Source organism: Zingiber officinale, chromosome 5B, assembly GCF_018446385.1.
Source record: "Zingiber officinale cultivar Zhangliang chromosome 5B, Zo_v1.1, whole genome shotgun sequence".
In the NCBI taxonomy this organism is placed as follows: domain Eukaryota; kingdom Viridiplantae; phylum Streptophyta; class Magnoliopsida; order Zingiberales; family Zingiberaceae; genus Zingiber; species Zingiber officinale.
Genome location: NC_055995.1, coordinates 139,653,067 through 139,667,676, shown reverse-complemented (window position 1 = coordinate 139,667,676; position 14,610 = coordinate 139,653,067). Strand labels below are relative to the sequence as shown.

Below are 14,610 nucleotides of genomic sequence, written 5' to 3'. Positions count from 1 at the left end.
ATTGAGCCGGTCATCTAGGAATTGAATACCCGATGCCAATTTTAAAAAAAAAAAAAATAGATGAAGAGTCAAGTAGTATAATAGATGATTGAGCTTCTGCTGATTAAGTTTTCTTATGTCAGACTAGGTTTTTTCATTGCCAGCAAATTCTGTATCAACCTCAACTTAGCTCCTTTCCATGGTACATTTGAATAAACTCCAATCTTAATTCATCACTTATTGTAAACTTTCAAGGTTTATATCCAACACAATACCTGAGAGAGAAAAGTAAGCCAATTTGGCTATCATTTTCACAATCTCTAATTTTTATAAACAACAATAAGTAGTCAGAAAAATATGAGAAGGCGACTGGTAGAATATTCTCAAAATGAAGAAAAGATGATAGGTGTGCTCTATGGTCCATTTCCCAAGTAATCATTCAAATCAGGAGCATCTAACTTAATTTATGTTTATAGATTAGTTCTAGGGCTGTAAAATGTTCATGAACAAGTTTGGTGTTCGGTTTGATAAGAGCTTATTTATGTTCGTTCAATATACACAAGATTAATTAAACAAACAAACTTGAACACATACGTGTTCAGCTTGTTAACGTTCGTGAATAACGTTCTTGAATAACGTTCGTGAACAATATTCACGAACTATATTCATTAATATTTTTTTTTAATATGCTAACTAAACAATAAAATAAAATAAATAAATTTAAATTATTAAGTTCAATAATCAATCAAACAATTAAACAAGTTTGAATTGAGAGTTTCATAACATTTAAACAAATCAAGCTCAAGCCAAGTTCGAACCAAGCTCAAGCCAAGCTTGAATTGAGAGCTTGATAACATTTAAACGAACCAAGTTCAAACCAAGTTTCAAACAAGCTCAAGCTCATAAAAAATTAACCAAGTCAAGCTTGAACAATCATTTCAAAAGCTTGGTTCATTTTAAGCTCGGCTCAGGTTGGCTCGGTTACCTTATCAAACAAGCTTGAACACCCCAAAGCTCGGTTCGGCTCGGCTCATTTGCAACCCTAATTAGCTCTCCATAACTGAAATTAAATGCACAGCAAGGACTCTAGAAAGACAAGAGATGTCTTCTTTCCACCAAATATTGACACTTACACAGTTTAATTTGCTTTCGGTCGGTGCATGGGACTCACAGGGGCCCTTTTGCTTCCCTTTAATTACTCTCTTACCCAATGCAGCTAGCAATTCCAAATGGGTAAGGTTTGTAGTGAAAGTATTGCTCTTTAAACGTACATGACATACCCTGGATTGGGAGAACCAAACGCTAGATAGATATCGTAGCTTCTTTTGAGCAAAGTTGTGCATTGATGACAGCAGGAGCTGGGTCTGAGTTGGTCATAGCTTTGGGTGCTGCTCCATTAATTTAAGATGCCAGGTTGCTTCGGTATATATTTCTCTTAATCCTTCAGGTTTGGTCGTCTCTTTAAGCTCTGGTGCACGCAGTCGAAGATGAAGCACTGCTCCAGCCTTGGCAATCTACAGCAGGAAGGTTAGAATGATATGACATTCTTTCCCCTTGTTTAATGGCTCAGAAAAACTTGTGATAATAATCTCTAAATGATGTTCATGTGCTTGCCTGAACTCAGAGTTATGGCACGCTTGTGCTGGGCCGCTGGTGTCCTTGCCTGCTGTTGGAAGTAGAGTGGTGTATTTTCCACAGGGTCATATGGAACAAGTGATCAGCACATAGATCATAATATCGATTACTAAAACATATCTACTTGATTTAAAATTAGATTAACACAATGCCAGGTAACTGCATCAACCAATGAAGAAATTGCTCCTTTTTCCAGCTTCCCTTGCTTGTCTTCTCAGCTTATTTGCCACCTGCACAATGTCACAATGCATGTAAGTCTATTTGTTATGATGGATCTCTTCACTGTCTATATCCACGTCAATAAATGCATGCATGCTATTTCCTCAGGCTGATGAAGAGACAGACGAAGTTTATGCCCAGATGACGTTGCAAACAATATGCCTGGTAATCAACTGATCACTTGATATATATTAATCTAATTTATTGGCTCTGAAATAATAATCAAATTAAATAATCTGCAGCAAGAGCCGTGTGATCTGTATTATGTGCCTATTGACATGGGTACGCGAAGCAAACATCCCACTTATTACTTCCACAAGACATTGACAGCGAGTGACACCAGCACGCATGGTTGCTGCTCGATTCCCCGTCGAGCTGCAGAGAAAGTGTTTCCGCCTCTGGTATTTGCACTACGTTTTTACATTTTGTGCTAAAAATTATGACTGGCTACTTAATTTTGCCTGACAAAAGCAAATTAAGAAGATCGTGTTCACTTAGGATTTCTCAGTAGAGCCTCCTTCACAAGAGCTGATCGCGAAGGACCTTCATGGTAATGAATGGAAGTTCCGTCATACCTTCCGAGGTAGATCATTCTTTAACGTGTGCAAATGGATTAAAGGATACTTAGAAACTTTCTACGTATATATCCTTCTAATTCAGGACAGCCAAAGAGACATCTGCTGACGATAGGATGGACTCACTTTGTGAATGCAAAACGGCTAGTCGCTGGGGACTCCGTGATATTTATTTGGTATCTTTCTCTTCTTCATCACTGCCAAAGCAATCACTTGTTTGCTATTCTTCACTGAAAGCTGCAGCTCCTTTTACATCAATAGACTCAACAAAAAATAATAATAATAATTTTGAGTTTTCAGGTACGGATACAACGAGCTGTTGCTGGGAATCCGGCGAGCCAATACACACCCTCGAGTCAGCTTCGCAGACAGCATGCACATAGGCCTCGTTGCAGCTCACGCCGCTTCTACGAATACTCCTTTCACTATATATTATTTCCCAAGGTAAATTTATTGAACTTTTCATTATTAAATCAAAGCAATGCTGCTCAATGCAATAGAAATAATATCCATTAGATATTAATTTTAATTGATTGCTTTTGTAGGACAAGCCCTTCTGAGTTCGTTGTTCCGTTAGCTAAGTATGTTAAAGCTGTTCTCCACACGAGATTGTTTGAAGGCATGCGTTTCCGGATGCTGTTTGAGACGCCCGAGACAGGTGTTCGACGGTAGGCGTCAGACATTTAATTTCCAAGAAAATATGCATGTATGCCTTCTTTATTTGACAATGATTATTTGATTGCTCATAAATTTTTGTGTTGGTTTGTTATCATCATTAGGTATATGGGAAAGATTGTTGGGATTGGCGAGCTTGACCCTGTCTACTGGCCAAATTCGCATTGGCGATCTGTCAAGGTATACAAGTTTGTTTGCACGATCCAGTTAGCAAAACATTGTTTTAGGTTGTTTTTTTCCTTTTGGATTTAGTTAGTGACATATTGTGAACACTTGTTGGAATATGACACAGGATGTATCTCATGTTCTAATAATTAAATCAAGTTAAAATCTATCCTAATCAGTCACTTTTTTTAAGAATTTGACTTGTGGGCAGGTAAGCTGGGATGAGCCCATAATTGTGGAGAGGAAACTAGGAGTTTCGCCATGGGAAATTGAACCACTGACAACCTTTCCAATGTACTCCTCTCCTTTTTCTCTGGGAATCAAGAATCCATGGCCTCTCACAATACCCTCCAGCCTAGGTATCTACAGAAAATGTATATACATTTATGTATACTAAAAACTCTTATCGTTGTATAACTTTATAATTCATCTTGTTTAGTTCAAAGGGATGAGGAGATCAACTTGGTTGCAAGGCTAATGTGCATCCAAAGCGGTCAAAATATAGGGTTCACTCAAACTCATAACCTTATCAACAACACTGCACCATGGACGCACCAAAGATTTGATGGTGTCCACGGTGAGGTGGGCCATGTGAACGTTGCAAAAGAGCTACCATCGGCTTCATCTGCAGAGATGCTGCAGCTACTCCAACAGCAAACTGAACAGATGAATCGTCAAAATGCACAGAACGAGGCAGCAGAAGCAGCGGTGGATCATCCATTGCTTGCTGCTAATTATGCGGAGTTCATCGGCCCTAGCATCATGCCTCAACCTTTGCACAGCAAGCAGTGCCTGGCGGATCATGAAGATAACTACTCACTTGACCTGCACTTCTACTCTCCGACGTCGGAGGATGTTCTCACGTTGCAATCCCCGTCCTTGGACACGACCATGTTGGCATCATTTCCTACTACTTTCGAGATGTGTGTCCACCGTGGTGACTCGGTTGGGGGTGAGTTTGTCGCGAAGAATGGTGATGAGAGATTCTTCGTTTAGGCCAGACGTATTTGGGTGAAAGGTAAGAAGCAGCCGAAGAAGAGGAGGTAGAAGAAAAGATGAAAGAATTGTTTTGTACCGTCCTTGTTTATCCATTCGAGTAAACTAAACCTTTAGTTCACATGAAAACGTTATCTTTATTTATTGGTTGGTATATAAATGTGTTAGGCCGGGCGCAAGTCACTTTAACCAGTTCGCCACAGTTAATTTCTATCGATTTTCATAATATTAAAATCATGGAGTGCATTCCAAACTTTTTTTTTATTTCCAATCCAAATATGGGAGCTAGATTTTCAAAATAATATAAAATGATCTTTATATTCATCAAATAATTATTAATTTTAAAAAATTCAGAATCATTTTTAAATTAAATTAATGTATTTTTAATATCTCTTTAATATATTTATGAATTCGTTAATTTTAATTGAAAAAATAATGAGGGGGTATCATAAAAATATGGTGCTTGATTATGAGGCATCCGGTCCTCTCGGGACGATTTAATAGTTAGCACATTGTGTGTTATTATCATGAAGTTTAGGGTTCGAATCTCAACATAATCGAGATAAATATTTTTCTCGTGTCAGTCAGGGGCGCTGAGGTGAGGCATCCATGTTCTCGGAGATACGATGCAACAATAAGGATATTCAATTATCTTCTAGATTCCCACGATTCAAGATTTTTCTTTCAAATGAGATTGGGATGCTAGACTTCTTGACTAATTATTTTGGTGATCGATAAAAATTTTTTATGGGATAAAATCGATCATCCCTTTAGACCGACGATTCAAGATTTTTCCTTTAAATAAAATTATGATATTGAATTTCTGGATTAATTATACTAATAATCGATAAAAATATTTTATAGGACCAAATCGACCCTTCCAAATTCAACGTTGCCCGGCATTACCCAGCCTAATAATTTTTATTTTATTTATTATTATTATTAGACATCCCCGAGTCACTAAAACGATGATAGTATATTTATATAAAAAAATATTTTTATTTATTGGGAAATTACTGTATGTATAATGCTTGCCGACGTCTTTTGAACCGAGCTTACTGGACCGGGCGGTCCAGGCACTTAACTCCAGGTTTAGATGGGCAGGTAGCGGCTTGCGAGATTCCAAAGAGGCCATTCCTTCTCGATCGGAAAAAGCGAAATCCTTTTCTCCGTCGATCTGCAGGTATTTTTCTCTTCCTCTCCGCCTCTCGTTCTTCGTATCATGCGATCCATGAATCAGCGCAGTAACTGGAGGTTGTTTAGAGTTTTGTAATCCCATCTTTCCCTGCTGGATTTTGATGTTAATTTTTCATTTTTGATCTGATCCTTTGCATTCCATGATCAAAAACCCTAAATCTACTGTGATATACTCCTGATCCAGACATTTTTTTTCTTTCTGTTCAGGATAAAATCAGCCCTTGATTTGGATACGCGATGAGGTTAGAGAAGTGTTGGTTCTGCTCTTCGACCATATATCCAGGACATGGAATTCAATTCGTTCGGAATGATGCGAAGGTAGCTTTAGAAAAAAAAAAATTCATCTTTTCTCTGTGTTCCATGCTTCTTTTAGCGCATTGTGGTTGGTTTCATGTTCTTAGACGATTGCAGAAGTTGGTCGTCTTTCAGCGCATTGTGGTTAGTTTCATGTTCTTAAACTCGCCCTTTTCGATATGTTTATCGTTCTCTTTTTTTTCCCTCCAGATATTCCGATTCTGCCGGTCCAAATGCCATAAAAATTTCAAAATGAAGAGGAATCCTCGTAAAGTAAAATGGACAAAGGCATACAGGTTGTTGCACGGGAAGGATATGACTAAGGTGAGGTATCAATAAGTTAAGGGCAAAAATTAAAAGGTCTTCTCATATTTAATGAATCTTCCAATGGTGTCTCATTTTTAAAAATAGTCAAATGAACAACTCATCATTTTTTCACCCCCAAGGTCATAGCTTGAGGTGATAAGTGATGGAGATTTGCCACTTGATGTTAAGGGTCGAATCTCGGAGTTAGCAGGGCGTAAATCCCTGCACTCCATATAAGTCACCCCATCCACTTGTCTGCTTTGTCACCGTGATTTGGTCCTGGGGCAGGTTGGCAGGGGCGCTGGGGGCAACCGCTTAGCCTCTTGCCACTTGAGAATATTTTTACTTTCATTACCTTAGCAACTATGATTAGTAATTATAGTAACTACTTAACTAGCTATTGTAATAGTGTTGTATTAATTGTCACAATGCTATAACAACTAATTCATATTGTAACAGTTAATCGTAGTTGCTACAACAATACGGAAAGTAAGTATATTCTTAGAATAAAAAAATACGGTGGAGCTCATTTAAACAATGATACTTCTTTTGATTTTTACCCATAAGATAATTCAGCTCTTTGTTTTTTGGATGTGAAACGTCTCTCATCCTCTAACAGGACTCAACATTCGAGCTTGAACGAAAACGCAACCGGCCAGAAAGATACGATAGGAATGTGACGGAGAAGACACTGAAGGCCATAAAGAAGATCGATAAGATCAGAGTGGCCAGGGAGGCTAGACACCATGCAATGAGGTCTCTTTCTGCTATGTCCATGGTTTACCAGTTTCATCTGCTCTTCCTTGTGCAACCTGTGGCCTGACATTCCATTTGCATGTTATTTCACAGGATGAAGGGTAAAAAGGCAACTGAGAAGAGAGCTGCAGTTACTGAGTTGGAGAAGAGTATCGACTTGGTCAGAGCACCTGCTGCCCTTCTTCAGGACACAGAATTTGCGCCGAAGATCAAAGTCAAGGTTTCCGAATCACAGCCTGAGGCGGAGCGAATGGAGGAATGAAAGAAGATAGTCTCGAAACACTTAAAAAGACTTTGAAATTAAGGGGAAATGATCTCTCAATCTTTCTTTGCTTTTGCTGGCTGTGGATGATGTTTGAAATTAAGGGGAAATTTAGTCCGTTGTTCTACTGCTATAATCAATTCTGATCAAATTAGAGTTTTTTTTTTTTATCAATGTTAAAGTGCAACTTTAGCTAAAGCTGCAACAACAGGGTGACCTTTTTCAAATTTTTTCTAAAATGGTAAAGGGCTCTTTCAAAAAAAAAAAAAAAAAAATAGATCGCTACCTTGACGGTATCCCTAGTGTCGACCCCAGAGGGAGGTAAATGAAGATACACTGATAAGTGTATGGTGGGATAAAGGGTAATCGTTGTTAGTGTTGCAATTTTCCTTTTGATAGAGTTCCAAAGCTCTTCTGCAATCTTACTTCAAGAATTTATCGACTCACTGAATACACAGAATTTTCAATCAATTGCAAGGCCTTAAACTCAAGAAATATCGCAAAGGAAAATTTCCAATGCTAACTCTCCCGGAAACAATCCCGAAATCCATGATTTCATTCTACCTGATCATGTTCTTGCCATTCTTCTTTCCTTGCCAGAGAAAACAAAAGCTATTTAATTTGGTGGCGTTTGGTTTACCTGATCATGTTCTTGACATTCTTCTTTCCTTTCCGGAGAAAACAAAAGCTATTTAATTTGGTCCCGATCATGTTCTTGCCATTCTTCTTTCCTTGCCAGAGAAAACAAGAGCTATTTAATTTGGTGGGGTTTGGTTTGTGCTGGAATGGAAACAGATATCATTATTTTATTATAGTATTTGATTAGTTTGATATTCTAGAATGGGAATTAACTTAAATTCCAAAAATGCTCATTTGAGATCATCATCCGTCCACATCCTCATCTCTCAAAAATACCTCTCATTTCTCAAAAAATGCTCTCTTCGTCCACATCCTCCTCGACTATTTTGACACCGAGAAGCTTCACAAAATTATCAATGTCACAACCTAAATTACCAATGTCACAACCTTAATCGCTATGTACCAAGTCATTGGAACTGCGCCTGGCTCCTCCGACTTCGTCAACGTCACCGACTTCAAAAGGAGCAAAGTGGGGTTCGCCGCCATCGACAATGACGACAACACCATTGATGCCAAGTTTGTTAGATTCGTGAAGAAACATTTTGCATTGCCCGAGACAGAGGTGCCCATCGCCGCGTCTTTCCAGGTGAATATTACGGATGTATGTCGGTCCACGGATGTAAAATCTTCGCCGATACTCTATAGCTTCTCTGGCGGAGAAAACCTTTGAGGACAATCTCCAAAGCAGGTGAATGATATTTTGCCCAACCGATGATGCGATGAAAAGATTCTTGCTCAAATTTAAAATCTTAATGACAGACGAGCTAAAAAATTCAACTTGAATAATGCCAAGAAAAAAGAATCATTCCAATTCCCCATTTCCATAACTATAAACCAAACGCCACCTTAATCCATAACCAATAATCCTTTCTCATAAGTAGCTTTGTCCAAGAGGCATAACATATCATGTACAAAACAATCTGTTATTAATAGGCACAATCCATGGACTCACGATTAAGCTATAATGTTTAAAAGAATACATAAAAATTGTAGTCAAACCGTTCCAAAGTCGCTAAATATGTATCAGGTAACGAGATACTATCTTAATATATCTCAAGACAGGGCACCTTTAGCATCTGCTTGATTCTAACTTAGTGGGGCCGTTGTTTTGAGCTCGTTGCTGTTGCGGCTGCGGCTGTTGGCAAAGAGGCGCCTGTGCAATTTGCTGTTTCTGCTGCGAGTGCTGTTGCGATTGTAATTGATGCAACTGGAACATTTGAGGACTCAGTTGCATTTGCTGATTCATGTTCTTTGAGAGCTGAGCCTCGCTGATCTCTCCAGTTGCAAGTTTCAGACGTTGGACTTCGGCACTCAGTTGCTCGTTGAGGGCTAGATAATGCATGATCGTCAAAGTCAGGTGCGAAATGAACTAGAAAGAGATAAGTTGGACAGAAAAAAAAATGAACAGGTTGCTCTAAGCATACTTGAAATTGACGAAAACTTCTCTGGTAGCATCAATGAATGAAAAATCACAATTATAACAGACTACTAATATCACAGTGAATCAAGATTTCAGCTACTGGTAAATTGGTAATCCATTCTTGAAATATAGATTATGTCACTAGTTTCTTTTCCAAATTAGCTTAGTTCATAGATACAATGTAGCAATCAAAAAACCGCTTTGGGAAGGTAAATGATTTTGCAAGATATATAAAGAAGATTAACAAAGTAAAAGTGTGTTTCCCAGGAAGTTCATCCTAATAATACATGTAGGAGATAACCAAACAAGTTGAATGCAAGATATTAAACCACAGTATTGGTGCATCTTTCGCTGAAAAAAAAAAGTAATTGATGTCTATAATAAAATTATTCTAAGCTAGTGTGAGAGTTAAGTCTCAGTTTGTATTTAATATAATCTTATTTCAAGCTGTCAAATGACTTATTTGCGGAGAACCATATCAAAGTACTTAAAAGATAAATTTCTCCTTTTCTATAACACCAACATTGCCGCAAATAAGTTTTTCCAGTTAATCTGTGAGGATCAAAAAGTATGAGTAACTTATTGCCGAAATGTGAAACATTTGTACTAATCTATGCGAAGAAATGGCTGCAAAAAGACAAAAAATAACAAAGAATGACCAAGTTGCATGCTTATTGTTCCACCACCTAGATTAGTTTTTTCCCTTCTTATTCATGTCACAAAATGCATCCGATATTAGAAGACAAACATTCAAATTTGAAGACTACGCTACCAATGAGTGATTTTCTCTGCAGGGAACTTATTCTTAAAGAGGAATATACAAGGATGAATATGGTGGAATATTCTGACTTTCTAGATAAGAAATGAAGGGTAATACATGATTCAAGATAAGTATCAAAAACCCTTGGCTTTACGTATGAACATTGTATCATGTATACAATCAAATTACCTCAATCAATCTCTAGGATTGAATAAGAGAGCTGCAGGTATTGGCTACGCTATTGCTCAAATTTGATAATGAGTATAAAGTGTATCACATATATTGATTTTGTGGGACTAGAACTATTAATTAAATAAAAACTGAAATTTGAATTAACTTAAAATTTAAAAATATAATTGTGTAGCAACTAAAAAATCAGGCACACATTATTTCATGGAAAATGTATCCTATCATACAAACTAGAAAACTCTGTATAGATAGATATTACATCAAATCACAATCAAACTAAAATGAACTCCAATATATGGATGAAAAGTCTTGTAAATAGCATGCAGATAGCACATGCCAGCTTCAATCAACATCAAGAAGTCACTAGCAGCACATGCAAGACTGAGATACTAGTTAGCAAATTTATTGAAAATATTCTGTTTGAATGTTTAGAATTCAATCTGAATTATGACATTATTAAGCCTCATGAGTGTTATGGCAGTGAACATGCAGGCTCGATTTGTGAAGCATTCATTCAGTTGAAATCATTAACTAGACAGGAATTGTGAAAGTGATATCTCAAACCCACATGAGCCTCAAAGATATGTCAAAAGCAAGGTCTTTCTTAATATTTTGTTTTTCGGCAATTTTCCCATCCCAGTGCATTAAAAGTTTGAAATAAAATAGCACACAAGATAGTTACCATCTTTCAGATGTGCTTGCTGCTCCATGGCTTGAAGACGGAATTTCAACTCATTGTTTTGATTTGTAAGTCCAGCTGAGTCCCTCTGCAAGCAGATTATATCACTCTTCTTCGAACGATTTAGAACGTGAACATATAGTTTATAGGAAGTATTCGAAAACACACCTGTAACATGGTCAATTGTGCTGATAACGTAGTAGCCTCAGTTTGCAAGATCTGCACCTTGTGTTCCAATTCAGACATGTATCGCATTTTTCGCTCCTTAGAACGTGCAGCTGAAAGACGGTTGGCCAGAATCCTAAAATTCAAAGCAAAGAACTCAGCGAAAGAACAATTTTAATACAGTAAATGAAGCTCTGAATCAGAGATTGAGAAAAGTAGCGGCACCGCTTCACTTTTTTAGGATCAGCTAATGCCATTTCTGCAAGCTTTTCATCTGCCATGATTTTCTTCACTTCAGCAGCGTTGAACTCGTCATTGCCTAACTCTAAGCTGAACGTATTCATTGTCTCGTCCATTGAGCCACTACGCGAAAGCTGTCCAATTTGATTTCCAGGTGAAGGTGGAAACTTGGGCGTGTCGTCGCCAAAATGCAGCTTTCCCATGAAACTATCCACGGAAATGCTCCTGCGATGCCGTGAGTTCGTTGGCGTCAGATCCGCTGCCGCGCTTCTCTTGTTCCCTTCCTTCCTCACTCTACCGCGACGGCCATCGCCTCCGCTCTCATTGACGCTACTCTCCGCCTCGTTCTCGCTGCTGTCTGCGCCGCTGGTTCTCGTGCCGCTGAGCCTGCTGCACTCCACCAGATCCTCTTGCCTGTCCTCCGTACCCGAGGAGTTTAACGTGTCCAGGTTGTCCATGTACGCGAATATCAAATCGTCCTCCGCGTCGCTGCTCTCCACTTGCTTCGAGGAGGACATGGGCCGCGGTGCCGGAGGCGACGGTAGGGGGAGGCCGTAGGGGACGTCGCTGTGGGAGCGCCGGTGCGAGCGGCGAGGGGGTAGGCCATCGCGGGATGTCGGTGTACGAGAGGAAGGCTTCCGGTCATCGATCATCATAGGGTCAACAAGCAAAGGTGGCGGAGGAGCAGGAGAGGGGGAGAGGTGGGGCAAGGAGTCAAAGGCGAGGGGTTGAGAAAGAGATCGTGAGTGAAACGGAAACGCCGCCGTTGAGGAGGAAGTCGGAGAGGGAGGGATCGGAGGAATGCCCGGTCGTTTGGCTGCGACTGAGTCGGGAGTGAACTGGCGGAAAGGCGGGCCGAAATTGGGGAGATCCAAAGGGCCCGGAGGCCTCGGAATGAACGAAGGTGAATACGAAGGAGGAGAACTTGCGGCAGCAGCAGTGGCGGTGGCGGTGGCGGTGGCGGCGGAGGAGGAATGAAACCGCTGCATCACTTCGGTGCGTCTCTCTTCCATGATTTCCTCTCCAACACTCGCTATCTCCAGCGATGCCGACGAGGGGAAGTAGCTATATATACCGGTGGCGCGAGGAGAGACGAGAAGAGGATTGCCGGCGAGCGGCGGACGAGAAGTTGAGTTGGGGCGGAAGAGACGAAGTGAGATAGACGGAGAGATAGGACATCGCAGTTCTATTCGTGTCGTTCCCTTTGTCGTAGCCGAGCAGGGATAACCAAACTCACTCCCCTCTTTCTCCTCCCTGCAACTTCCCGACACAGTTCAGGTTTATTTCCAGGGTCCCGCCTCTTTACTCCAAAGAAAGCCTATCATTCCCGATCCAAAAAGGAAAACTAAACTATTTCCTGAATGGAATCAACAGCGGATCCATTATTCTGTCTCTCTCGTCTGCCGACGTCGTCGTTCCGTAAGGAGGAGCGAAGTGGACCACCGTCTTCAAACAAGCCGCACCGCACCAAAACAGACCCACTAAACTCTACTCTCAATCGAACGATGCGACGCCACTGGGCCAACAAGCCTTCTCCAATAGCCATACCGGTACAACGATTAGCTCCATTAGGTATAGCTTTTCGACTTCCAGTACCGCGTTGAGTTCTTTCCATACGCGTCGTCCCCCCTTCATTCGGCCCGGTTTAGGTGAACCCTACTGGTCTACATAATTAAACCGGATTTAATAATTAGATTGCCAATAATTTTTTGTTCCAGATGGAAGCTATTTATGGCGGTTTAATTGCCGACCTAAAAAATAAACCGGGCTTAGATTTCTTTCCCTGGCAGGTCCGCGAGTTACGGTCGGGATCAATGAGCAATCAAGCCGGGGATTGCGACATTGCCTTGGTCAAATATTGTGCCTACGCGGGTCAAATAGTTCAGATAAGTCATAAATTTAGATGACGTACATATAATAATAAATAAATAAATTATATTCCTTTTTAATAAATAAATTATATTTTGATTTTTAATAAATTATATTCCTTTTTCATACAAATTATTATCAAGTTAAATAGTCTTTATTAAGTTATTGATTTTTTATATGAATTCAATATTAAATGAATAAAATAAAATCATTGAGTAATTAAGAGTGTAAAATAAGATTAATAAATTTAATAAGGTAAAAGTATAAAGATAAATAAGTTGTGAGTTAACTTTAATAGAAAGAAAGAATACTCCCACTTGGGGGCGTAGCTAGGTGGAGCTTTGGGGGTGTGACCGTACCCCCTAAAATTTAAGAAAAAAAATTATACATTGGGAAAAAAATAAAAATACTTTATTATAAATTTTAAAAATCTATGGATTTTTATATTTAAAAAATCTAATGAAAAACTAATCATGTTTTTTTTTCTCTCCCCCGATTTCTTTTTCCCCTCTCCCTCCCATTTTTTTTATTTGTCTTCAATATCGTGTTTTTATTTTTCTTTTTCTTTGTGTTTTCCCCTCTGCCACAACCACCCACATTATTATCATCACACGATATTATTGTCAACGCTGTCATTGTTTGCTACGAGTATCGTCATCGTCGCTACACCAATTCTCCACAGCAAACATGTTTTGATTATGGTGAAAATTTCTTGTTTGATCTTTTTCGTTACAGATTAAAGTGCTAAAAAAAATATATATAGTGTCAAATTTTCATATTCATGTTTTTATTTGCTAGTCAAGTATGTTATTTGTTTACTATCAATTTTATTATTATTTTTGAATTTTTGGAAAAAAAAATAGTCATTAAATTAAGTAATTATGCGTTTAAAATATTATTCTAATGATAAATTAGGTGAAATATAAATGTCGAGGTATTTTAATAAAATATGAGATATACCTACTTCAAATAGGTCATCATCCCCTCTACTACATCCTTCTCCTCTGCCTTTTCCACCTAAATGATTCTTCGACTTTGATTCATAGATAAGGTCTAAGGATTGACAGATCGTTGTGTTAACTAAAATCAAGGGCTAAACTAAAAAATTTTCAAATTTTAATTCATTTTTAACTTATTGAATTTGAAATTTAAACTTTTAGAGAGTGAAAATTGATTTATACTAATATTTAGAATTTTAAAAATCGTCCATTCTAATCTAAAATCCTGGCTACGCCACTGCTCCCACTCCAAAAACTTCAAATCAAATAAGTTAAAAAAATCAAATAATTAAAGAATTTTGTTTAAATAGATAACTAGAAACAATCTCTCAATATCTGGTTCCTCTCTTTCATAATGCTTTGGTTGCACGAGTAGTCTAGCTTTATTTAGCTAAGTATTATCATTAACGAACCATTGCCTAAAAGTGTCCATCATCTCTACCATGGTGCTAAATGTGATATTTATGCATAACAATATTCTTGGTTCATTTTTATTACATCTTTATAGTCATACCAATTATGGAATTATAATATAAATCATAACTGTTATAGTTTCGTCATAGCAATTATTTTTAAAAATATTTTTGAAAAT

The 14,610-nt window shown here is 38.5% G+C and overlaps 3 protein-coding genes and 1 long non-coding RNA gene across 5 annotated transcripts; 3 read left to right on the top strand and 1 right to left on the bottom strand.

Annotated features, from left to right (window-relative positions):
• The first annotated feature begins 975 nt into the window (after nucleotides 1-975).
• On the top strand, nucleotides 976-1,998 carry LOC121987944. The gene is made up of 3 exons (XR_006113770.1): nucleotides 976-1,506; nucleotides 1,604-1,865; nucleotides 1,942-1,998. It is a non-coding gene; the product is annotated as an uncharacterized LOC121987944 (long non-coding RNA).
• A 70-nt stretch (nucleotides 1,999-2,068) lies between these two features.
• On the top strand, nucleotides 2,069-4,355 carry LOC121987943 (auxin response factor 6-like). The gene is made up of 8 exons (XM_042541646.1): nucleotides 2,069-2,234; nucleotides 2,332-2,416; nucleotides 2,494-2,584; nucleotides 2,709-2,852; nucleotides 2,954-3,076; nucleotides 3,188-3,263; nucleotides 3,460-3,607; nucleotides 3,688-4,355. The coding sequence occupies exons 1-8, from the start codon at nucleotides 2,112-2,114 to the stop codon at nucleotides 4,242-4,244; spliced, it is 1,347 nt and encodes a 448-aa protein (XP_042397580.1). The 5' UTR covers nucleotides 2,069-2,111; the 3' UTR covers nucleotides 4,245-4,355.
• A 940-nt stretch (nucleotides 4,356-5,295) lies between these two features.
• On the top strand, nucleotides 5,296-7,233 carry LOC121986394 (probable ribosome biogenesis protein RLP24). 2 transcript variants are annotated; one of them, XM_042540315.1, is made up of 5 exons: nucleotides 5,296-5,427; nucleotides 5,649-5,759; nucleotides 5,946-6,059; nucleotides 6,661-6,797; nucleotides 6,891-7,233. In XM_042540315.1, exons 2-5 carry the CDS (start codon nucleotides 5,679-5,681, stop codon nucleotides 7,057-7,059), a joined length of 501 nt encoding a protein of 166 aa, XP_042396249.1. In that variant the 5' UTR covers nucleotides 5,296-5,427; nucleotides 5,649-5,678; the 3' UTR covers nucleotides 7,060-7,233. The 2 variants fall into 2 exon arrangements, with proteins under 2 accessions (XP_042396249.1, XP_042396250.1); XM_042540316.1 differs by having other exon boundaries at nucleotides 5,380-5,498.
• A 1,311-nt stretch (nucleotides 7,234-8,544) lies between these two features.
• LOC121986393 (bZIP transcription factor 29-like) lies at nucleotides 8,545-12,421 on the bottom strand. Its single transcript, XM_042540314.1, has 4 exons — nucleotides 11,137-12,421; nucleotides 10,915-11,047; nucleotides 10,750-10,834; nucleotides 8,545-9,027 (listed from the first exon to the last, which is right to left on the bottom strand). The coding sequence occupies exons 1-4, from the start codon at nucleotides 12,162-12,164 to the stop codon at nucleotides 8,768-8,770; spliced, it is 1,506 nt and encodes a 501-aa protein (XP_042396248.1). The 5' UTR covers nucleotides 12,165-12,421; the 3' UTR covers nucleotides 8,545-8,767.
• Between the last annotated feature and the right edge of the window lie 2,189 nt (nucleotides 12,422-14,610).